Source organism: Leopardus geoffroyi, chromosome B4 (genome assembly GCF_018350155.1).
Source record: "Leopardus geoffroyi isolate Oge1 chromosome B4, O.geoffroyi_Oge1_pat1.0, whole genome shotgun sequence".
Classification (NCBI taxonomy): Eukaryota; Metazoa; Chordata; class Mammalia; order Carnivora; family Felidae; genus Leopardus; species Leopardus geoffroyi.
Genome location: NC_059341.1, coordinates 127,778,979 through 127,804,319, shown reverse-complemented (window position 1 = coordinate 127,804,319; position 25,341 = coordinate 127,778,979). Strand labels below are relative to the sequence as shown.

At 41.1% G+C, this 25,341-nt stretch overlaps 1 protein-coding gene across 1 annotated transcript; it reads right to left on the bottom strand.

The window, feature by feature from the left end:
• Positions 1-2: 2 nt before the first annotated feature.
• On the bottom strand, positions 3-24,978 carry PWP1 (PWP1 homolog, endonuclein). The gene is made up of 15 exons (XM_045466206.1): positions 24,754-24,978; positions 21,974-22,032; positions 21,420-21,604; positions 19,755-19,840; positions 19,558-19,654; positions 13,642-13,752; positions 12,672-12,802; positions 11,990-12,051; positions 6,656-6,752; positions 5,932-5,993; positions 4,383-4,494; positions 2,700-2,790; positions 2,488-2,609; positions 1,382-1,487; positions 3-587 (listed from the first exon to the last, which is right to left on the bottom strand). Exons 1-15 carry the CDS (start codon positions 24,823-24,825, stop codon positions 478-480), a joined length of 1,503 nt encoding a protein of 500 aa, XP_045322162.1. The 5' UTR covers positions 24,826-24,978; the 3' UTR covers positions 3-477.
• Between the last annotated feature and the right edge of the window lie 363 nt (positions 24,979-25,341).

Genomic DNA, 25,341 nt, shown 5'->3' with positions numbered 1-25,341 from the left:
GCTGGGGGGGGGCGGGGAAGGCAGGCCATTTTTAATTTAGTGATTAAACTTTATGAGTAGCATAGAGAACACTTCTAAAATCATGAACATCAACTGGAGAACAATCAACTCAGGAAGAACAATTCCTGGGTGTTCATGGCTAGTGTGAAATCTTGGCCAAATCACTGTTCTTCTAAAATTCCATAAATGACTATTTTACAAACCTAGGTTACCTATGACAGATGGCATATTTAAGGAATTATTTTTTAAAGACTTTTTTTGTTTTTTAAGAAATGCAGTGGGAGCCCTAAACACCACATTTAAAAGGCAAGCACAAAGATCAACCCTGTTTGTGCTGCCCCCATAGCTGCAGGAGAAATGTCTGGCAGTAGGAGATGAAATTGTTTCAGTCACTACATGGCTGTAGCCATACATGGATGTTTTTAGGCTAGCTTTTTAAAAAACGGAGTTAAAGTAATAAAAAGTTTATGATCCTCATTAAGACTCCATTGGTGTGTCTGAGCTCCTGCTCCCAAAAGGGCCACTAATAGATGAACTTCTTGTATTGCCGAGAACAAGCCTCTCTCGTCTTCCAAATGCTTCATTTACTAAAACACAAATAGTTAAGAAATTACCAGATCAGAAGATTAAGAACCTATAATATAAAATAGAGATGCAGAGATGAACAGTATGATTCTCTGCCCTAGTGTGGAAATTAGTTTATGAAAATATATTTAATGCTTTATAAATGGGAAATGAAATTACCAAGAAGTCCAAGGTAACATTCTGAATGATGTTAATAGTGTTTTAGATTGGTCTACCATTTATTCTGTGTTTTGTCTTGTCCTGGATTATGTAATCCACCTTGATAAAGTGTCTCTTCTTTCATCTTTCTCTGTATGTATCATAACCAGCAGAGAACTTTTTATGGATTTAGGACCTTTTCTCTACATGGAAGATTCAGGAATCAGTGGAGCTATGTCTTCTGTGTTTATAGGACAAACCAGATTAACTCCAAATAATAAATAAGTGGCCAGGTTCCCCTGAAGGGAGGTGAGTGGTCTCTTGAGGAAGGCAGGACTTTGTATGAAGTAGTTGAGAAAAGGCAGATGATTCACACTGGGAAGGGGAGGGCTGTTCTTTGAGACCATGTTACATTTCCTTCCAGCTTTTCTAGAAATTCAAATTTTGTCATAAAATATTTTTAAAGCAGTTTACATTTAAATTATGAAGACAAATTTATTTGTGAATATGAACATCTCCAAATTAAATGTGATCTTGTCTGTTTCCCAAGCAGACTATATTACAGGATGAACACTGGATCTACCAAATATACTCAAGCCACACACTCTGTGTTAGCCCACAGAGCACTCGTTCAGAAAAAGGAAATTAAGATTCTCACCTGATGAGACTGTGCTTATATCCCAGACCCGAAGTCCTTCCTTCTGACCTCCAAAAGCATAAATAAATGGCAAATCGGGGCAACAGGAAGAACAGAAGAGAACTCCCTGGGAAGATGAAAACAGAAGGTTAATGATTTCAGTCTTTCCAAACCCCAATGTAAAGCCCTGTTCCTATCTATATGAACCTATCTGAATGGTAACAGAGAACCAATTCACCAGTATCTCTTTTAAGCCTATGAAGTAGTTCAGAGTCAAGGTGGAAGGAATATTACAAAATGAAGCCAGACAAGTTCGGCATGATACGGCTGTTCTGTGAGGATATGTGCACTCTGACCACTCAGGTCTCTAATCTGCTCAGTATTCCCAGAAACTTTATTTTCCCTTTTAAGCAACGATGTTACTATGGGTCACCATTGAATCATTTTTTAAACTTATAATTTTTTTACCTTTATTACTAGGTAATGCATATACATTATGGAAAATACAAACATGAAAAAGTATAAAAATCACTAAGATAATCACCATCATGTTTTGGGACAAGGTCTCGTAAGGACTTAAGCATTCAAATATAAGCATGGGATAGTACCATGTAATTGTGTCTGTAACCTACCTTCTCACATACGTTTGTAAACATCTGCATATGCAATTATATAACTCAGTGCCTGGCATTTAAATATTTGCTAAATGAATTCTGGTTATTTCTGAATTTTTCCTACTACATGCTAATCAATTTCAGTGCAGTCAAAACTAGTTATGCAAAGAGGCAGTGCTTAAATAAGCTGACCCTAATAGCTGCAATGCCCTAATGGTCCAAGCTTTCCTGGGATGGTCCTCAATTTAGAGTTAAAAAAAGAAAACCGTGGCCATTCCACTTGAGTCCCAGACAAGCCTCTTTCCACTCTTCTTACCAAGCAACTGTTAATCATGTCAGGTGGGAAAGGAGCCAGATAGGGGAAATCAAAAGATTAAGTCATAAACCTGGCACCAAATTGAACTAAGCTCAAAATTAACTTCCCAACAAATCCACATTCTTTAATGCAGTGATTCCTAGGGAAAGATGACAATACAGGTCAAAAGCAGAAAAAATGCCCAGAGAGAGTCTTACCATTTTCATGTCTCTAGAGTGAACCAGACTTGGCCTGTCTCCTAATATGTCCCAGATTTTCACATATTTGTCTGCTGATGCTGTCACAAGACAACCCTTGATTTGACTACTTAGATCAAGACCTGAAGGAAGATAAAAGATCAGTTCAGACTCTGACATGAAGATTTACTTTATCATTAAGTTAAAAGAAATGAAACACTATTCTTGCTCACCGGAGATTTCATCATTGTGTGCATTGAGTGTAAAAACTGGCTTATCTGAACGTGCATCCAAATTATACACAAAGCCGTCATCTGTGCTGGCCTGGAAAGAGAAGATGGGCAAGATCATGCTACATGGCAATAAAACTTAGCAATGGGTAAACAATGTAAGTTATAATGAAACCCAGCTATTACCTGAGGAGCTTATTACAAAATTTACTTGTGGACAAGCTGAATTTGTTCCTACGTGAACTAATCCACCTCTTAGACAACTCTGCAGTTGGGTATGAGGACAAAGCGCTGGTCATGGTATGGACTACAGTTAGAGATGTGGAAGCAGAGGTGAGATCCAAGAGAACAGAGGCCTGGGGCGGGGGGGGGGGGGGGGGTGGGCAGAGTCATTTAAGGTACATGTTGAGGAGGAACTCACAGAAGAATCAGAGGGAGAAGGGCATAACAGAGGTCAGAGAAGCCAAGGAAATTGTGTTTCTGAAGAAAAGTGATGAATGGTGTCAACATTTTGGTGGAAAGGTTTAATCCCCTAAGGACTGGAAGGCAGCAGGGGGTTGTTACACTTCCAAGAAAGGGACAGGAAAGAAGGAACCAAGAGACAGACCTAGTCAAGGATGGGAGAGACTTGAGCCTATATATGGGCTGAGGGCAAAAGAGCCATTAGAGGAAAAGGAGAAAAAAAGGACAAGTGACTCAGTCTTGAAGCCAGGGCTGCGGAAGGGGACAAAAACAGAAGAGGACAGAAGTCTCATCCTTGGGAGGCGTGGGAAGGTGGTTACACCATTTTATTGTAATCCCTTCCCATCTTCCTAAATATTTGTGATTTTAGTACCAATGACAACTTGTCAGCAAATAACCTCAGGAAATGTGTGCTGGAGTGTCGAGAGCCAATGTACAATACGGCATTCAAATACAACCGGGACCTCACTCCCGATCACAGTTAAGTGGAGTCTGGCTTCAGATAACAGCTGGGAGCGACACTGCACCTCTGAGCACCTTTGAGATTAAATGTTCTCAGAATCACTGTTCCAGGAACCTTATCAAAACTGTCCACATATTTAAGAAAGCGGTTGTTCTCTCATTTATAAAGCACTAGATATGTACTTTACGAAAGTTAGGAACTATATGGATGTGCCACACTTTCTTTAATCTTCTGGATGAAAGCTGGGATGTTATTTCTCCATGGATTGAAATGTCAGTGGAATGTTATTATTTTTATCTTTAGATCTAAATACTTCACAAGATTAATACAGAAAAACAGGGCAGGCTCAGTGGGCAGAGCATGCCAACTCTTGATCTCAGGGTTATGAGGTCAAGCCCCATGTTGGACATGGAGCCTACTTAAGAAAACAAAACAACAGAAAAAGCTTTTCAGAAATTCTCTCTACAGTGGAATTAAAATGAGTTGTTACTAGGGCGCCTAGCCTATGTGGCTCAGTCAGTTGAGCGTCCGACTCTTGGTTTCCACTTAGGTCATAATCTCAAGGTTCTTGAGTTCAAGGCCTGCATTGCATTAGGCCCTGTGCTGGCAGTGTGGAGCCTGCTTGGGATTCTCCCTCCCTCCCTCCCTCTCTTTCTGCCCCTCCCCCCATAGTCTCTCTCTCTCTCTCTCTCTAAATAATAAACTTAAAAAAATAAGTCATTAGCAACCTGGATAAGCAAAACAGTAGTATGTAGTCTTACCAAAAAATGACAAGGTGAAAAGTGATTCCAAGTCACTCTCTCAATCTGCCCACTGAAACGCCACATCCGATGGCTTTCATCTGGACTTCGGCAGTCATACAAAGCCACTGACCTGAACACAGACAAGCAAAGTCAGGGTTTTAAGAGCTCAATTCTTCTATATGTTGTATGTTTATTTATAATGAAATGGTAATAAAACAACCCTGCGAACTCGAGATCCAATTATTTACAGACAGTTTTAAGGTTCTAAAAGCAGAAAAGAGGAATTGATTTTCACTAACTGGCAGACTCTGGTTCTACCACTTGAAGGCATTGGTGGCTCTGGATATCACAGTAGCCTTAACTGTCTCCAGGCTGAACCCTCCACTTACAAGATGAATCCTATCTGCAAAAGACAGGACAACTTCTTAATTTCCCCTTTCCCAGCAGTGCTCAGAGCCAGATAACCCATGTTTGAGCTACATTTACTCTCTACAAGTAGGTTTCTGTGCTGGGGGAAGCTAATGGATACACCGTTGTGATTCTGAATGAATCCCAACCAAAAAATATAAACCTATCACTCTTCAAAAAAAAAATAAGGACCCTGGGGCTCCTGGGTGGCTTAGTCAGTTAAGCATCTCACTTTGACTCAGGTCATGATCTCTTGGTTTGTGGGTATGAGCCCCATGTTGGGCTTCACGCTGATAGTGTGGAACCTGCTTGGGATTATCTCTCTGCCTCTCTCTCTGCTCCTTCCCCAAGTATACTTGCTTGGGCTCACTCTCTCTCTCAAAATAGATTAAAAAAAAGAAGAAGAAGAAGAAGAAGAAGGAATCAAAGACTGCTAATTGGTTTCTGCTTCTATTACCTATCTCTACCTTCAGACCCAATCCATAAAAAGATGCAGACGCATGACTAGAAACCCTCCGTGATGGACTGTAATGGGTCTAACTCTTCACCTGTCCCTAAATCCATGCCCTCAGTCAATAATGCTGGAATCCTTCCATAAAGGCAGAGTTAATTTCCTGCTCCATGTGATCTCGTTCGGCCAAGAAAGCAAGACAGAAGTATACTAGTTCTGAGCCTAGGTCTCAAGAGGCCTTGGTATCTCTGCTTAAGCTTCTGACCTCAGCCTGAGAACATGTGTGGGCTGGCCCACTGGTCCCACGAGGATGTGAAACACAAGGAGAGATGAATCTTCATGGCCCTACCAAAACAAGCCAAGATTAGCAGACCTCCGATTGAATCTAGCCTAGATTAGCTCAATGTTGCAGTGGTATAGGAAATACATGTTTATTATTTTAAGTCACTGAATTGTGGGATAGCTTGTTTCGTAGCAATGGCTAACTCATACACCCTCTAAAAATCAAAGTAGCTGCTAGTTAGGAACTACATTATTATGACAAAAACACATTCCCATGCAGACTGAAAGAACCAAAGTTGAAAGGGAAAACTAAGTATTACTAAAAGTTTAAACACTCAGTAATATATTCTGAGTATCAAGTGATACTTTTTAAATCATATCAAGAGGATAAAAACAACAGGGACAACTCCTGCAGTGTTTTCTTACTTATCATAGGATCCAGAAATCAGAGTCTGTGCTTCAAATGGATGAAACTGCAGAGTCTGGACCTAAAAGAAGGAAACACAAAAACAGATCTATGTTTGTTTGGTTTTGGTAAAACTGCTTAATACTCAACAGAATCAATTTGGCAATGTTTCCATAAATTTTTCCTTTGAAATGTAGTACTATTTAAAGAAACAAACGCACTACATAGTCAAAAGGACAAAACACATTTTCAAATAAAAGCAGTCACTTAAAAGACATAATGCAGCATTTCTCAAGTTGTGTTTCACAGAATGCAGATGTCCCTCAAATGCTAAATATGTGCAGAACAAAACAGGGAGTGGCCAAGCTTACCTGGACAACTCCACACACTCCGGAAGCCCCACAATGTACACCAGCACATTAGATCCCCGAGTTCTGCAGTAACACATCTGTTACATTCTTTAACCTCATCTGGTGACTGACACCCCTGTCTCTTTTTAGGGTCTCGGTAAACATGCTATAATGTACTAGTGTTTCCAGTCACTTCATCTTTTTGTCTTCATGTCTGCATCTCTAAGGTGGGTAATTAATTATATCATACGGGGCTCTGTGAGGATCCACTAAGACAGTATGTCAAAGCATTCTGTAATTCACAAAAAGCCATACATAAATGTTTGGGATTATTTGTAGCCAATATGTGTCCCAGATTTTTTTAGAATCCATTTTATCCACTCAATCACCATACCTTGTCTGTGTGTACGGCAAGGCTAGCTGCTGGTTTCCCCAAGGACATATCCCACAGAATTACAGTGTTGTCAGCTGATGCACTTGCCAACACGTTTCTGAGAAAGGGAGGAGAAAAATCAGGTAATCCTTTTTTAAAGTCAAGAGCACTAAATGTAAGAATTCCATTTTCAATAACGACAAAAGGAATGAAACACATAAGAATACATTTTTAAAAAGAATTCAAAATTTAAATACAAAACTAAAGATTATTGGAAGAAAGAGTATCTAGATGAATGGAAAGATATCACATGTTCATGGATTGGAAGACAATGTTGTTAAGACAGAAATTCTGCCATCTACACACTGATCTAGGTTCAATTAATCCCTTTCAAAATCCCTGCAAACTTTTTTTTTTTTTTGGCAGAAAATGAACAAGCTGGTTTTTCAATTCATATGAAAATGCCAGGGACTCAGAATAGCCAAAATGATCTTGGAAAAGAAGAGCAAAATTGATAAGCTCACAGTTTGGATTTCAAAATGGACTGAAAAGCCACAATAATCCTAACAATGTGCTACTGGCTTAAGGACACACAGGTGAACACAATAGAATGAAGAATAAACCCTCAAATTTATGGTCATTTGTTTCTGACAAGAAGGTTCATATTATTCACTGGTCAGTGGGGAAAAGAACAGTATTTTCAACAAATAGTTCAGGGACAACTGGATATCCCCACACAAAAGAATGAAGTTAGACCCCTATCTCACACTGTACTCAGAAGAGATCATGGACTACCAATATAAGAGCTAAAACTATAGAACTCTCAGAAGAAAAGAGGTATAAATCTTTGCACCCTGGGTTAGGCAATGGTTTCTCAGATATAACACAAAAAGCCTAAGCAACAAGAGGTATAAATAAAACATCATCAACATGAAAAACTTTTGTATTGCAAATGATACCATCAAGAAATTGAAAAGACAATCCACAGAATGGGAGAAAATATTTGTAAATCATATATCTGATAATAAAGGACTTGATTCTAGAATATATAAAGAACTCTCAACTAAATAGAAGACAAATAACAAAATTAGAATATGGGCAAAGAATATGAACAGACATTTCTCGAAAGATCTATATAGCCGGTGAGCATGTGAAAAGTTGTTCACTAGGGAAATGAAAACATGGGATACCATCATACTCACAGGATGACTATAATGAGAAAGACAGGAAGTGCCAGCAAAACAGAAAAATTAGCTACCTTGCTGGTGGGAATGTAAACGGTACACACATTACCATATGTCCTAGCAATTAGGTATATATCCTAGAAAATGAAAACACAGGTCTGTGCAAAAGTCTGTTCATGAATGTTTACAGTAGCATTATTCATAATAGGCAAAGGGCAAATACAAACCAATGTCTATTAACTGGTGAATGGATACACAAAATATGGTATATCCACACAAGAGAGTATTATTCAGCAATAAAAAGGAATGATGTACTGATAAATGCTACAATAGGATGGACCTTGAAAAGATTATTCAAAGTAACAGAATCCAGACCCAGAAGGCCACATATGGTATGATTCCATTTCTAGGAATGTCCAGAACAGTCAAATCCATAGAGACAGAAAGATCAGTGGTTGCCAGGGGCTGGAAGGACAAGAGAACGAGGAATGACTGTTAATGGTTTGGATTGCTTTTTGGATAAAAATGTTAGGGAATTAGACAGTGATGATCGTTGTACAACTTTGGGAATATACTCCAAATCACTGAATTGCACACTTTAAAGAGTGAATTTTAGGACATGTAAATTTATACCTCAACTTTTTTTTTTTTTTTTTTTTTTTTTTACAAAAAAAGCATTAAATGCTATTAATAGGAAAAACCAATTTGCCGATCTCTTAGGGATCAAGCACTAATAATGTAGTTCTACAAGTGAACACAGGCTTGGAGCCCAGGAAACCTGAGACGGATTTCTGGTGCTGCCATTTATTAGCTATAAGACTTAGCTAAAGACTTAAAAGTCAGTCACACCCCCTTGCCTACCAATGAGAATGCTACAATCAATTTAAAGTTATTACTATTCAAGCACATGGCTGAATGACCAGAATACAGTAGGCCCCTGATGTTAGTTGCCCGCCTTTTCTCCTTGTAAAAATATAGATATTCCTGAAATTGAAAGCTCATTCTTCAGTATCTAGTTTGACATGGCTTGATACAGAATCAAGTCATTAGTGATAGTAGTATTTGTTCAGAAAACTAGTATGCTCTTAAAATGTCAATGGGTTCATTTTTGGATATTATTTCCTCAAGAAGTATTTCCATTATACAAACTGCTTTCACTTTTATTACTCCCATTTCAGTGACACGGGTAGGGTTCTCTTTAAGATGATCATGTGTATTCAGATCATGTTAGCGTTTTCCCCTACTCAATGAATTTCAAACCTTCTAACATTAAGTCCCATAAACAAGTCATTAATGTTTTAAGTCCTCGGCATGTCACAGACTAAATGTTAAATTCCCAATATTTTATTTATATTCAATGATTGCCAACAGCAGAAAGTTAAGAATTTTATGGTACATTTGTTTCTCATCCCAGTCCTTTCTCAAACATCTGAGATTCCTTCCACATTAAAATTCTTCTTGTATGAGGCTTAAAAATAAATACCCCCCACAAAACTCCCAATTGCTACCCATTCCCAAGAAGAGCACTCTTCAATAAGAGTACGAGCAGAGAACATGCATTTGGTCACTGGGAGCATTTTAGGAGAAACCAAGGTCCCCAACAAAGACAACATCAGCATGTTGTTCTTCACCATGATCCCAAACCCTATGCACCAGAAGATGGAAAGTATTTAAAAGCATTCTGCACCTTTTTGGTAAAGAAAGGGTAAAGGAAGACCCAGGTCTAAAATAAGATGGAGAAAGCAGAAGAGTTTCGGGATGAAGACACATGAGGCACTGCAGTGAGGGAGACGTGAGCGCAGACGGGGAGGGACAGGAGCAGGGGGGCTGGCAGAATGTGAGCGGGAAGAGGGAGCCACCGTGGCTGGGGACAGGGACTGTGGAATCAGCTTGATGATGAGGGGCTGTTCCATCAGAACAAACTTCCAGTTACCCAAAGTAACAGCTGCTATACAATAAAAATTTAGTTTTTGTAATTACTGTGACAGCTCAGATCTGTAAATGAGCAGGTTCCTCAAAGCACGGTACACTCATATTCGATCTCATTTATCTGCCCATTCATCAGGAACAGGCCCAATTTAGACAAAGCCTGGAGAAGCTTTCAGAAACAAAATAAAACAAAGCACAACAGATTTTTGGTCCCTTGCTCCAGATCTGACTCAATCTTGAGAGGATGAGAGCCTAGAAACTGGTACCTTAAAGGGTCACCCAGAAGATTCTGACTGGCAGGTTAAGTTTGGGAGATACTAACCTACATAACTTTCTTGGGTCCATTTCACCAAAAGGTTCTAACTCTAAAGAGGTCCGAACACAAACGAGATGCAGATGTCCCTTGGTAAGCTAGCACGCTGGGATCCTCCCCAGAATGCTCACAATTCCAAAGTATCCTGTGTAATAGAAATGCTAAGAAAATGTGCCTCGGACAACCCAGTTTGTTTTTACCCCTCAACCTAATGCTTACCTTCTTTGCCTTAGTAGCCCCTTAAGCCGACTATGCTATTAGGAAAATGGTCTTTTGGGGTAACTGTTGTTTAAGGATGAATATAAAGGATATGCAGATGAAACATGCAAAAGAAGTAAGTGGAACTCTTACCTTAAACCGTATGGAACAATTAACTCAAAATGGGTCAGACACCTAAACCCAAGAGCTAAGACTGTAATAAAACTTTTTTTTAAATCTTTAACGTTTTTATTTATTTTTGAGAGAGAGAGAAAAATGAATGAGTGGGGGAGGGGCAGAAAGAGAGGGAGACAGAGAATCCGAAGCAGGCTCCAGGCTCTGAGCTGTCAGCAAAGGGCCTGACCCAGGGCTCGAACTCGTGAACCGTGAGATCATGGCCTGAGCTGAAGTCAGACGCTTAATGGACTGAGCCACCCAGGTGCCCAAGACTGTAAAACTTTTAAGGGAAAAGCTTCATGACAAGGATTTGGTAAAGACTTCTTGGATAGAACACTAAATGCACAGGCAACAAAAGTAAAAATAAATGGACTACATCAAAATTAAAAACTTCTGTGCATCAAAGAACACTATCAAAGGAGTTAAAGGCAATCCACCAGATGGGGGGAAATATTTGCAAATCGTAAATCTGATGAGGGATTCTATCCAGAATAAAGAATTACAACTCAATAAAAAAAAAACCCTAACAACTCAATTCAAAAATGGGGCAAAGGACTTGAGTCAGCATCTCTCCAAAGATATACAAATGGCCAATAAGCACTTGAAGAGTGGTCCTCAAAAAGGTAAACAGAATTGCCACATGATCCAGCAATTTCACTTTTGGGTATATACTCAAAAGAATTGAAATCTGGGACTGAAAACACATATTGGTACACCCATGTTATTTACACCAATGTGCAAAACAGCAGCATTATTCACAACAGCCAGGAGGTAGAAGCAACCCAAGTGTCCATGGACAGATTTATGGACAAACAAAATGTGGGCTATATGTACAATGGAGTATCATTCAGCCTTAAAGAGGAGGGAAAGCTGGCCACATGCTACAACATGGATGACCTCACGCTAAGTGAAAGAAGCCAGTCACAAAAGGGCAGGTACCGGGATTCCACCCATATGAGGTAATCGGAGGAGTCAATTCAGAGACACACAGTAGAGTGGTGGGTCGTAGGGCTTGGGGGTGGCCAGAATGGAGAGCTGGTTTCAAGGGCACATAGCTTCTGTTTCGGAAGACGAAAAAAGTTCTGGAGTTGGATGGTGATGATGGCTGCGTAACAATAAACCATACACTTAAAACATAGTTAAAAATGGTAAATATTATGTATATTTTACCACAATTACATAGATTTTAACAAATGTGGGTGAGATTTTGTGAAAACTAAACGAAGTGAGGGCAACGTCTCCCAGGAAGAGATATAGTTTGGCACCGTGGATGCCGCAACACACACAATTTTTCCAGTGGTGTTGGAGAGGGCACCTGCTCGCCACGTATGTAACGAGCCTGAACGCCCACCAAGCGTAGAGCTGGCAGGTGGTGTGGGGGCCGCAAGGACACAGACAACAGAGCTCTTGCCTTCAAGTGGACATACTGCAGGAAAGGGAAAGAAGACTTGGACACAGAGACCCCAACGCACAACACAGAGACAGGTGTAGGCATGAGGTGAGAGGACAGTGGTTACAGTCTCTAACAATCCTCCAAATGTTACTGCTTTTTACCTGATCAGCTTATTCCAAGAAAGGTCCAGGACAGCATCGGTATGCCCCTCTGCTGAGGAACTCTGTAATAATTGTTTAGTTAGTTTTTGTATTAAAGTGCCCCCTGTAATTGATGGGTTAATTTGAAAGATTCTTTCAATCTTAAGGTTATTGTTCCATCTTAAGCAAACTTGCTTGAAGACCTAGATAAAGAAATACCTTGTCTTCCTATTAGAGACCCATGATAAATACTCCTTACAGAAGAGAAACTGTAGTCATTCTTAATCTAGGTGGTACAGTTCTATAAATATCACCCCCGACCCCCAAAGTCAAGCTTTCAAAGCTACAGAAATTAATACCATGGGTATTTGGAATTCAACATACTAAAGGCTAAATAGAAATTTTTCAAAAGTTCAAAACCAGCATATTAGCAAGAATAGTTACCACCTATCAAAAAGGATCATAACCAAAGAGTAAGTAAACTGTTTTGTGTAAGGATGTATAATGTACCAATGGAAGTTTTGTGGAATCAGAGATCAGTTTTTCCTTGGACGGGCTTTTTGAAACCAGAAACTACAGTAACTTCATAACTATCTGTCCTGTTCCACCAAAGTGTCTAACTGAAAAAGTGTATGTTCTCTTTGTCCCCCCAACCAGTAAATTTATCTCTGTCATTGGAGTTTTAAGTAATTAACTTGTTTACCTTCTTTCCTTTCTTTTTCTTCTTTTTTGACAGTTTACTTCCAAGTGTGAAGACTGGCTCTAAAGAGTCCACTATATCAAGGTCCCACACTTCAATAACAGGAGTCATATTTCCCACAGCAATGTAATTTCCTACAGGAGGAAACGAGGTGTTTGATTTAAATAATTAAAAATACTGTACTGCAGACTGAGTAACGGCTCAGAGTGGTTTCTCTCAGACTTCCATATGCATGTGTTACCACCTGAATATTGTTAAAATCCATATTCTGTTTCAGAAATTCTTGAGCGGGGGGCCCTAGGTCTGTATTTCTGACCAGTTCCCAGGTGATGTCAATACTGTGCTGCTGGTCCTTAGACAATAATTTGAATAACGAGGGCTCAGTCTCTTGGCCCAGGGTCCTCACTTAAGTCAGGAGAACAAAAACCCTCTGCCACCTCCACCCGTGTTGTGAGGAGGAAGATCTAATCAGATCATGAATGTGAATAAGCTTGGCCAACAAGATGTAAGGTAGGAGCATTACCAGATTTCACCTTTCTTAGGGAGAAGGGGGTGCAACTAGTAATGTGCAGCTGTGGCCAAAAACACCAACATGAGAACCTAATTCTCTCTTCATTTTGGTTTTACTTGATGTTTTCTGAAAACAGTCATACCATTAAACTCCTGGACACTTCATGCTATTTTATGCTGGGCTTTTTTTTTTTTTAAACTTCACCCAGTTCTACAGAGGCTAATGCTGTCAGGCCCTGTTCTTCTGCCCTCAGTGGAGCAGCCACCTCTTTTTTATCTGACATCCAGACACATGCAGACTCAAAACAACTAAGTGATTGTGTTTTAAGAACTATGTAACTTCATAAAGTAACATTAACTTCATAAAAAAATCATCAACTGTGAAAACATTCACACAGGACACATGACTTATGCTATGGAATCACATACAGGAACACTGAGCCATCTGAGTTGTTCTAGTTACCTGTAGAATCATCTGGGCTAGGATCAAAATTCAGCCATTCCACGCTTAGAGGGTATGCAGACAGCAGTATATCATGATGCACATAAAAAGAATCTTCTTCCTGATTATAAACTGAAAATATTGGGATAAGACTTTATTGCATGAGAATAAGAAATCACATCCCACTGAAAAGAACAGACTCTCCCTATTAATTTTTTTTTTTTTTTCAACGTTTATTTATTTTTGGGACAGAGAGAGACAGAGCATGAACGGGGGAGGGGCAGAGAGAGAGGGAGACACAGAATCAGAAACAGGCTCCAGGCTCTGAGCCATCAGCCCAGAGCCCCACGCGGGGCTCGAACTCACGGACTGCGAGATCGTGACCTGGCTGAAGTCGGACGCTTAACCGACTGCGCCACCCAGGCGCCCCCAGACTCTCCCTATTAAACCTACCGGAGCCATGGGCTTAAAGTGAGACACATTTGATGGCATTAAAAGGAGCCTCCAAAGTTGTTACTGCTCAGCAAAACTTGTGCAAATCTCATATATTCCTGTCATCTGGTGCGCTCCAAGGAGCCAGGAGCAAGGACAGAGAATGGACATCTGCCTGAGCACTCTGCATGCGCACTGTTCACACGGTCCTACCTTCCGGTCTGCCCACTACAGAAAACACTCATAAGGGCTCCGTAGGGAGTACTTCATTACGATCTTTTAGAGGTCTATCTGCTTATAAGAAGAAACAGAAAATAATACTGGAAAGAACTCGTACTTAGAAATCTCAAAGCTTGTCGAAAATTACTTTTATTTTTTAAATTGCTTCTTTAATATTTAGAGACCAACAATGTAAATAAAGCTCTTGAGACTACTATTGGAATCGGACAACTAAAAGAATCAGCTCCTTATCATTCGCAGTTATACTGTTAAGGAGCAAAAAATACTGTTAAAATCAGTGACTAAAAAGTCTTTCAAAAATTATATAATGAAACACTGATAAAATAGAACCCAATCAGAAATTCCTCCAAATACGCTTTTTATTAGAAAGAAGCATTATTAAGAGAGGCCAAGGATTTTTTAAAAAGATTCCTCAGACCACTTTCTAGGTATGTCTCCAGAGGCAAGGGAAACAAAACCAAAAATAAACTACTGGGACTACATCAAAATAAAAAGCTTCTGCACAGCAAAGGAAATAATCAACAAAACTAAAAAGCAGGGGCACCTGGGTGGCTCAGTTGGTTGAGCGTCCAACTCTTGATTCTGGCTCAGGTCATAATCCCAGGATTGTGGGATTGAGCCCCGTGTTGGACTCTGCACTAAGAGTGGAGGCTGCTTAAGATTCTCTCTCTCTTACCCTCTCCCCGCTCTTGCCCTCTGTAAAAAACAAACAAACAAAAAAAAACAAACTACAAAGCAACCTACAGAATAAGAGAAGGTATTTGCAAATGATGTATCTGATAAAGGGTTAGTATCCAAAATATATAAAGAACTTATAAAACTCAACACCAAAAAGCAAATAATCCAAATTAAAAATGGGCAGAAGAGATGAACAGATGTTTTTCCAAAGACATCCAGATGACCAACAGACCCATGGAACGATGCTCTACATCACTGATCATCAGGGAAATGCAAATCAAAACTACAATGAGGTATCACCTCACACCTGTAAGAATGGCTAAACAATGATGTAAGAAACAACATGGGGCGCCTGGGTGGCGCAGTCGGTTAAGCGTCCGACTTCAGCCAGGTCACAATCTCGCGGTCCGTGAGTTCGAGCCCCGCGTCGGGCTCTGGGCTGATGGCTCAGAGCCTGGAGCCTGTTTCCGATTCTGTGTCTCCCTCTCTCTCTGCCCCTCCCCCGTTCATGCTCTGTCTCTCTCTGTCCCAAAAATAAATAAACATTGAAAAAAAAAATTAAAAAAAAAAAAAGCTTGTAAAAAGAAACAACAGGTACTGGCGAGGATGTGGAGAAAGGAGAACCTCTTGCACTGTTGGTGGGAATGCAAACTGGTGCAGCCACTCTGGAAAACAGTGTGGAGGTTCCTCAAAAAGTTAAAAATAGAGTTACCCTACTATGATCCAGCAATCGCACTACTAGGTATTTACCCAAAGAAAACAAAAATACTAATACAAAGTGATACATACATGCACCCTGGTGTTCTGTACAGATGTTGTGTGACTTATGCATTTCCTCCTGGAGCCACACATACACAATCATGGGGGCTTAGTTGGCTTACACTCTGTATGTGGCCTCAGGATCAAAACTGGCCCTTCTGTTCCTGACACTAAGAGGGATTAATGTGCCTCACATTCTTCCCTGAGCCAGACCAGCCTGTCCCCCTGGAATGGATCAGGGAGGGAAGAGGAATATGCAGACACCCGGGCTCCTAAGATTGTTGATACCAAAAGAGAAACAGGAAAAAACAGCTTACTTGGGACTGCACTTAGGCAAACTTAATAACTAAACATAAATCACACCCGAGTGGTAATATATATATATATATATATATATATATATATATATATATATATATATATATATATTGCCCCTAGGGAGCAGCTAGTTGGAAATCTCACCTGGGGGACACTCTGCCCAGGAACCTCAATTGGGAGTCCAACCAGGCTGTTTGCTGCTGGGCTTCCCCAGCCGGAAGGTTGGCTATTATAAGTACCCGACTTGATGTATTAAGCCTTCTCTGTTCTCTATACCTCTCCCTCTTTGTTTACTGTAATTCTCTCCCTCTTGTTTACTTATACTTCCTTTTCCTTATAATTAATAAAGTCTTCCTCCATGAAACTGAAAGTGCAGCTATGGTGAATTCTTATTATTTATAACACCTCTTGTTTATAGCAGCATTATCTACCATAGCCAAATTATGTAAACGGCTCAAGTGTCCACTGACTGATGAATGGATAAAAAAGATATGGTATAGGGGCACCTGAGTGGCTCAGTCGGTTGAGAGTCTGACTCTTGATTTCAACTCATGATCTCACGTTTTGTGAGTCTGAGTCCCCGCAGAGGGCTCTGTGTTGATAGCGCGGAGCCTGCTTGGGATTCTCTCTCTCCCTCTCTCTGCCCTTCCCTCGCTCAAAATAAACCAAAAAACCCAAAAGATGTAGAGTGTGACACACAATAGAACATTACCCCACCACAAAAAAGAATGAAATCTTGCCATTTGCAGTGACATGGATGGAGCTAGACAGCATCATGCTAAATGAAATGTGTCAGATGGAGAAAGACAAATACTGTATGACTTCACTCATACGTGGAATTTAAGAAACAAAATAAATGAGCAACAGAGAAAAAAGAGAGACAAACCAAGACTCTTAACTACAGAGAACAAAGTGATGGTTAGCAGAGGGGAGGGGGGGTGGGGAGAGAGGGTAAAATAGGTGATGGGGATTAAAGAGTTTACTTGTGGTGATGAGCACCAGGTATTATACGGAAGCGTTGAATCACTATATTGTATACCTGAAACTAATATTATACTGTATATTAACTGGAATTTAAATTAAAAAAGAAAGAAGTCCTCAAACTTCTGCATCTGGGATAGATCCTGGGATCAGCAGATTCCATGTCATGTGACTTCCATATGACTTCACATTGAGATATATGTTCAAAATGATAAGCTTGTGATCCTGCAAGAATCTCAACTATGGTCAATGTACTCAGCTTACATTTTAGATAAAAAGGATAAGGATGCTTCAAAACAATCTTCTTTTAACCATGTCAAATCAACATTCAGATCAGCTTTAGAGTGCAATTTTGAATTCTTTTTTTTTTTAATGTTTATTTTTGAGAGAAAGAGAGCACATGTGCATGAGCAGAGGAGGTGCAGAGAGAGAAGGGGACAGAGAGGATCTGAAGCAGGCTCTGCACTGATGGCAGAGAGCCCACTGTGGGGCTCCAACTCACGAACCACGAGATCATGACCTAAGCCAAAGCTGGACACTTAACCGACTGAGCCACTCAAGGCGCCCCTTGAACTCATTCTTGATTAGAGAGATGCTGAATAATTTGGAGATCCAACCAAATCCAAATAAAATATATCCTTATTGACCTAGCTTAGAAGGAAGAGGGAATGCAACTGCTTTATTTAACTTAACTCCTGATACTAAATTCAAAGGAATGACTCCAGTAAGCTCACATAGAATGTATAAAAATCGATGGCAAATGCGAACAGTTTCAATTTTCTGAAATTAGAATTGGTCTTAAAAAGAGAGAGAGAGAGATGGCGAGATATAGCTGCACAGAGCCAACATTTTTTTTAAAAAAATGGTCTTTTAAAAATTTCACCAACATGGTTTTCATTTGAAATACATAAAGATCAAAGATCATTAGAAGAATAACTTCACACTGAGGTATCTGCTATTTAAAGCCTTTTCATTTTATAAATAGATCCACAATGGGCTATGGGATTAAAATGGCTTAATCTACAGGCTTCCTGCAGGCAGCCTTAAAGAGTTCCAGAAATCCAAGCTACGAAATCGAATAAGTGACAAAGTAACCTAGAAGATGTCAAAAAACATTAAACATAAAGATCTTAATTTTTAAAAAATACATACATTTTAAAATGTTTACTTTTGAGAGACAGAGAGAGTGAGGGAGAGCATGTGCGTTCAAGTGGGGGAGGGTCAAAGAGAGAGGAGAGTGAATCCCAAGCAGGCTCTGCGCCATCAGCACAGAACCCAATGTGGGGCTTGGACTCACAAACTGTGAGACCATGGCCCGAGCCGAAACCAAGTCAGATACATAACTGACTGAGCCACTCAGGCACCCCTAATTTTTTTTTAAGTTAGTTTGTGTGTGTGTGTGTGTGTATTTATTTATTTAGAGAGAGAGAGATGGAAGGGCAGAGAGAGAGAGAGAGAGAGAATTCCAAGCCAGCTCTGTACTGTCAGTGCAGACCCTGAGGTGGGCCTTGAACTCAGGAACCGTGAGATCACAACCTGAGCTGAAACCAAGAGTTGGATGCTTAACCAACTGAGCCACCCAGGTGCCCTAAAGATTTTAATTTTTGAGCTATGCAGCTATGTTTCCTATAATAAAAGGCCTTTGCCTGATAATATCTGTAGAGCTTCGAATTTTAAAGACAGATGAATAGAAGACTGTTGGAGAAGGACAGACATGTCTGAGGATGTGTGCACGGGAAAAGGGGCAAGAAAAACAAAAGGGAAAATCTAGAGGCAGAATATTGTAGACATCCTGAAGGTCTATTTTTTAGAAAACAGTTATTTAATGTTTGTTGAATAAATATCAACATTAAATACATCTGATACAAAAATCCAAATGAAAATGAAAAATTCAAGTCAGTGCCTACTTCAGATTCAAAACATTCACCTCTGGCAGTGGTACAAACATTCCTTGAACTGGGAAAGGTGACCAGAGGAATGGAGACCTTAGCACTGAATTATTGTGAAGAAATAAAATGTTTTGCAAAAAGGGAAATATTTGAATTGACTGTGGAAAGTAGGATAAAAACCTGTCTTTTGAAGGTAATCTTTACCACATAGAGAGAAAATACCCAAAAAAGAGAATGCAGTAAAAAGCCAGGGCAACAAGTTACCGTAGGGTAATGAGACTATCATTGTTTCCTGCATTTTCATTCTGTTTTACTTCTAGGTTTTCTCCAGTGGGGGGTGAGGGGAGGATGGCAGGAGGGGAGTGAAAAAGTGGCAAAAATGTTCAGATAAAAGATTTAAAAACCCCATTAGCACCTTCCAGAAGACCTATTTCCATAAATAAAGCCAGATACCAAAGTGACAGACCAGACCACACATGCCCAGGCACAATGACCAGAATTTCTGTAGACTATATGTAATTAACCATGTAACTGAAACGAAATCTAGCAGGACCTGGCACCTAAAAACTCATAATAGCAACTATTATAGTGATTATTTTAATCTTAGAGGACCTTTCTGCAAGCGATGTCCCCCACTTACCATGCACCTCTAAATTGCACTGGTCTTGTTCAGCTCTGCCACAGACTATGAGATTGTCACTGGGCTTGATCAAGAAATCTTCACGTTCATATTGTTCCTAAGTGGGAAGAAAAAGTCATTAACTAGAAGCATATATTTGGTAAGGTTCCCAAAGACTTACTAAGAAGCATAATTAGAAAAGCCATGTAAGTATTTACCGTATCCTTCAGAGTAACATAAGGATCTTGATCATTACTTCCATAGACTGTAAGACCCAAAAGAGACTCACCAAGAGTTTCAGTATCTGTAAAAATTCATAAATTGAAACCAGTAAGTCATTTTGACGAAAGCATTTTCCTACAGTATCCAATATTTAGACTAAACTCCAACTGTCTATTTCATAACTAACTGGATCATCCCTAGTCAGGAAAGGAAATACTGAGTAATCAACAGGAATTTAAAAGCCATTTATATGTGATCTTGGACTGCGTATCTGATAGTCTTGGTATTCACAATGTTCCAATAAAAGAATTAAACTGTGAAGCTCTCTCTTAGAAAATATTACAACTCTGCTCAGATTCTCTAACTTGCTCCTTGTAGTTATTATTAAAAAGTGCTACAGAGAGGTGGCCTTGAAAATGTGGAGATAAAATTACCCTAAAACACTAGAATTGATACAAATAAGGGTGGCCTGGCCAAATCAAATTTAAAAAATGGTGAGTTTCACAAAGTTAAATGGGCTTCTTTATTGCAAGATTTCTGAGAACTGCTGATATGCTAATTTGCCATAGGACTCTGAAAGAACCACTACTGTGCCTTTTCCACTAAACGTACTTCCAACTGGCATTCTCTTATGGCATTATCTGCAAGGGTGACACAGAGTACACCCCAAATAATGGAAAACTCAGGAGAAGAAAGATACTCTAATTGCTGGGGGAAGCTACTTTAAGGAAGAGGACGAATCACTCTTGAACATTTGACCGGCAACAGACATGGGAATTTCAACTGGATGAGAAAGAGCCAACAGTCCACATAGTGTGGGGATAATGAGGAAGCAGTTTCTGAATGCCATTTCTGCAGGCTGGGTTAGCTCTTCCTTTCTTTGTATTCCCATGGCACTCTGTCCTAGCAGGATGGGAGCAAGGTTAGGGGCCCACAACCCCGAGTCCGAAGGAAAACACTATTCTCTGCATCTAATGAAGTACACGGAGAGAATAAAGGCTTTAGAGCAAGAAAACCCTCAGCTCCACCGTTCAGCAGCTGTGTCACACTGGTAATGTTACTTCATCTGTGTAAGCCTCAGTTTTCTCTGTAAAATGGGGGTAATAACTCCTCTCTCATTAACACAAAGAGAAACGAGTTACAGATTAAAAAATTTTTTTCTCATTCAGGTATAGTGGAAACACAGTATTACATTAGGTTCAGGTGTACAACACAGGGATTTCCCATCTCTTATACATCATGCCATGCTCACAAGTGTAGCTACTGACGGTCAGCATACAATGCTATTATAGTACCTGTGACTATATTCCCTATGCTGTAACTTTCATCCCCCTCCCCATGACTTATTCATTCCATAACTGGAAGCCTGTATCTCCCACTCCCCTTCACCCATTTTGCCCATCCCCCAACCCGAGTTACGGGTTATATTCACTACTTACAATAAAATATATGATACTGTGTTTTTTTTAGTTTTAAATTAGTGGGTTAACTTATTTTCTAAACTAGTTTAGGAAACACACGATCTTCCCGAGCCTTGAGCCAGATTATTTAACTGGCATAAAGGACAACGAAATCTCACAGTAAAAGTCTGCAACACTAGAAGCACGATCTAATACACGAAGCTTGTGATTAAAAACTAGAAGAAGTGAGTGAATGCTAACCTGGGTCACCTTCCTCATCGTATTTATCTAGGTCATACTCGGCCAGTTCATCGTCATCCAACGTCCTGTCGTCCTCTGGGTCACCATCTTCCAGGGGTTCCCTTGGTCGTGCCTGGGTACGTGCACTCTGCATGCCATCTTCCGAAGGATCGCCTGTCTCCTCTTCATCACTGCCACCTTCTTCTCTAAGCCAAGGGAGCAAAAAGATAAAGAAATCACCCAAATGGTACCATTCAATAACAAGACCACCTGTCATCACAGTTTAAGACTTCCACTTCACCTAGACTTTAAAGTCTACCGAAAGTAGATTATCAACAATCTTTTTATTTTTTTTATTTTTTGAGAGACATAGAGAGACAGAGCACAAGTTGAGGAGGGGCAGAGAGAGAAGGAGACACAGAATCCGAAGGAGGCTCCAGGCTCCGAGCTGTCAGCACAGAGCCCAATGCAGGACTTGAACTCACAAACTGTGAGATCATGACCTGAGCCGAAGTCGGACACTTAACCGAATGAGCCATCCAGGCGCCCCAGATTATCAACAATCTTAAACTTACTGTAATTTTTCCTTTGCTTCAGCAATGAGACGTTTTACTTCTTCTTTACTAAGCTCTACCTGTAAGAGAGCAAACATTTCATTGAGACATGGCTAAGGAAATCATTCTAAATCTCTGAATTACAAAGAAGTTTGCAAACTAATGTAAAATATAACTTCAAAAGACATCAAGAATTAAACTTCAATCTAGACTCTCTAAATTCACTGTAAATGGGAGTTTTCACATGTCTTTATGTAATTAAATCCTTTCCTACCTCAAACTGTTAAAAAAAATTATGCTCAGTCTACCTCTTCCCAGACTTTCTAAAAAAGACTGACTTGCATAAACTGACTTCTATGATAGCCCATCTCATTTCTTTTAATTATTCTGTTTTCTTCTTGGTTACTTCTCATTTTCCCTGTGGGTATTCCTAAACAAACCATCCTTGCCTTGCTCCCCTGCTCGTTTTCTGGTTCTCACTGCCAACAATTCACTCATCATGCTGTTGCTTTCTTGTGAAGCTCATTCATTCTGAAGACTAAAACTACCACTTACAAACTGATTACCCCAAATTCCCCCTTCTCTAGCCCCACACTCCAGTTCCATCTTTCTAGCTGCCTTTAAGATCCTCTCCACTTGGGAGATCCTGTACAAAATTGGAATCATTCTCTTCAAAACTGCAGTCTTTTGCCTAATCAGTGCTTCAGTACCTTTTAAAACACCCCATCAGTGCTAAACTGTAAGCTCCCTGAAGACAGAAACCAACTTGTCATTGTGTGTTTATGCATATAGTTCAATGCTCAGCTTATGGTAGGGATCCTTGTATGAATCAGTCACTCACTCAGTTTGCACTAAACCACCTCTAGTAACATGGAAATCCTCGAGGGGTGACATTCCATTGTTCCAGAAACTAAGGGTTTTTAAGTTTAACTAAAAGATAATTCTTGGGGCGCCTGGGTGGCGCAGTCGGTTAAGCGTCCGACTTCAGCCAGGTCACGATCTCGCGGTCTGTGAGTTCGAGCCCCGCATCGGGCTCTGGGCTGATGGCTCAGAGCCTGGAGCCTGTTTCCGATTCTGTGTCTCCCTCTCTCTTTGCCCCTCCCCCGTTCATGCTCTGTCTCTCTCTGTCCCAAAAATAAATAAACGTTGAAAAAAAAAAAAAAAGATAATTCTTTTTCTTTTTTTTTTTTTTAAACGATTATTTATTTTTGAGAGACAGAGTGTTAGTGGGGGAGGGGCAGAGAGAGAGGAGACGCAGAATCGGAAGCAGGCTCCAGGCTCTGAGCTGTCAGCACAGAGCCCGACGAGGGGCTCAAAAACTCATGGACTGCGAAATCATGACCTGAGCTGAAGTCGGACTCTTAACGGACTGAGACAGCCAGGCACCGCCCCCCCCCCCTTTTAAGATACTTATTTTTCTAATTATTCTCATTGATCTGGGTTTCTCTGGGATTTTGTAGCATAAACTCACCTCTTCTACCTATAAACTCTTCAAGCAGTTCCCAAACATATTGGCAATTAGAATCACATGGGGGAAATCTTTGAACACTCCAAACCAATTACAGCACGTATTTGGGAGTGGGGCACAGGCATCGGTATTTTTTAAGTAAGCTCTATGCCCAATAGGGGGTGGGGGGTGCTTGAACTCATGACCCTGAGATCAAGAGTCGCATGCTCCACCAATTGAGCCAGACAGACATCTTAGGCATCAGTATTTTTTGAAGCGCCCCCAAGTGGTTCCAGTATGTTGACATGTTTGGAACTCATATAGCCTTTAAAAGCCTATATATCCCTTTTTACTAACAACTATTACCTCCTTCAATAACTTCTAATGAGATCATTTTCTGGCCCCGTTATAAATATGCACTGGAGCCAAGCACTGGTGAATAAAACAAGCAAGTCTGTGCCTTAGTGGAATTTACACCTCCCGGGGACTATTCCAATCCCTCATTCCTGTTAATTGGACGTCCCAGCCACTTACATTCCTATCACTTCTCATCTCTGGTCATCACGGGCCCAATTACATTCAATCCAACGCCCCGCCCCTTCCTTTACTCCCACTGACATACATGCACTTGTCAACTCCATAAAGGACGGAAATCTTTCTGTTTTGTTTATGCCTATCTCCAGACCCTGAACAATGCCCAAAACGCAGAAAGCACTTGTCAGTATCAGTTGAACAACTTAAGTCATACCTCCACTACAGACTCATTCTGTAACTTCTGTAGGTCTTTCCTTCATAATGTGTCACGTTTACCTCTCATCCCCCACTGCCGCATCAACATCTCACTTGGATCGCCGCAGGAAATTCCTTATTCAACTCCGGGCCTCACGGCATCATGGTCTCCACACCAGTTTTCCTACCCTACACCTCTCATCCCCGCTCACTCCTCCGAACGCAGGAGTGGAAAGTGGTTTCACACACGTGCTCCCTCTTCCCGTTATGCCTGAAAACGCACTGGGGTGTGCGCGAAGCCAGGGTGCTGTCAAGAAGGCTTTGGGGAGATTTCCCACTCTGAGGAATACCCCGCCCTCCTCCCACCGAAGAGGCCCACGTGCCGGCCAATTCGGGGGTGGGGCTGGACTCGGGGGAGGGGACCGTGAGGGGGCGCGGCCCCCAACTCCCAGGCCTGGGGAGCCTCAGGCCTCCTCACGACAATCAGGCCAAAGCCGGCCTCACCCCGTCCAGTCACAGCAGCCAGGCCAAGGCCGCGTGTAGAGGGTCCTGGTTCTCCAGGCGGGGCTGACCGAGGATGCTGCGAAGAGGCCGCTCCCCCTACCTTCCAGCGACCAGGCCTCACCTTGTCCGGAGTCTCTTTGGCCACGCCGCAGCGGACCCAGGCCACGCACGTCACCTGGCGGCTGCGGTTCATGGTCGTCAGCTCAAGGGCACCTCACGCTACAGACTCGCCCCCAGCAGCACTGGGACTCCCACCGACTCCCAGCCGGCACTCAGCGCACAACCCCGGGTGCGCTGCCGGCGCACGGCGCACGCGCGGGCTCTGGTTTCCGCGAGTCCGCGCCCACTTATGACGTCATGCCAGGGCGCCGAATGGGAAAGGGGCGGGGAAAGGGGTGGAAGCGGAAGCAGCCGGGAGGGGACTCCACGTGGGTGGGTTGCGCTGTGTGATCTGGCTGGGCTTTTTAGGACTGTACCGCGTGGGATGGTCTCTGCAGGCTTCATGGAGGCAATAAATAAAACTGGAACTGTAGGGGTCAGAGGCGGATTTTCATAGGTCTTTATTTTGCCTGAAGTTCCATAGTCTTAAAGCTGACAAATGGTAGAAGTTTGTCGTTTTCTTCTTTTAAATCTTTCTCCAAAACGGATTTGTCATTTCAAGGAGATACTTCCGCCATTACATCTCACCACATTCTTGGGTGTTACTTCC

Bases quoted from the DNA above. Each gene is read 5' to 3' on its own strand.
- PWP1 (XM_045466206.1), bottom strand. From the start codon at position 24,825: ATGAACCGCAGCCGCCAGGTGACGTGCGTGGCCTGGGTCCGCTGCGGC. The intron at 19,841-21,419 runs GTTAGCATTCAC...GAATTTTTACAG, and splicing joins CGATGAGGAAGGTGACCCAG to ATACTGAAACTCTTGGTGAG. The intron at 13,753-19,557 runs GTAAGTGGGGGA...CAATATTTTCAG, and splicing joins GTGCAATTTAGAGGTGCATG to TTTATAATCAGGAAGAAGAT.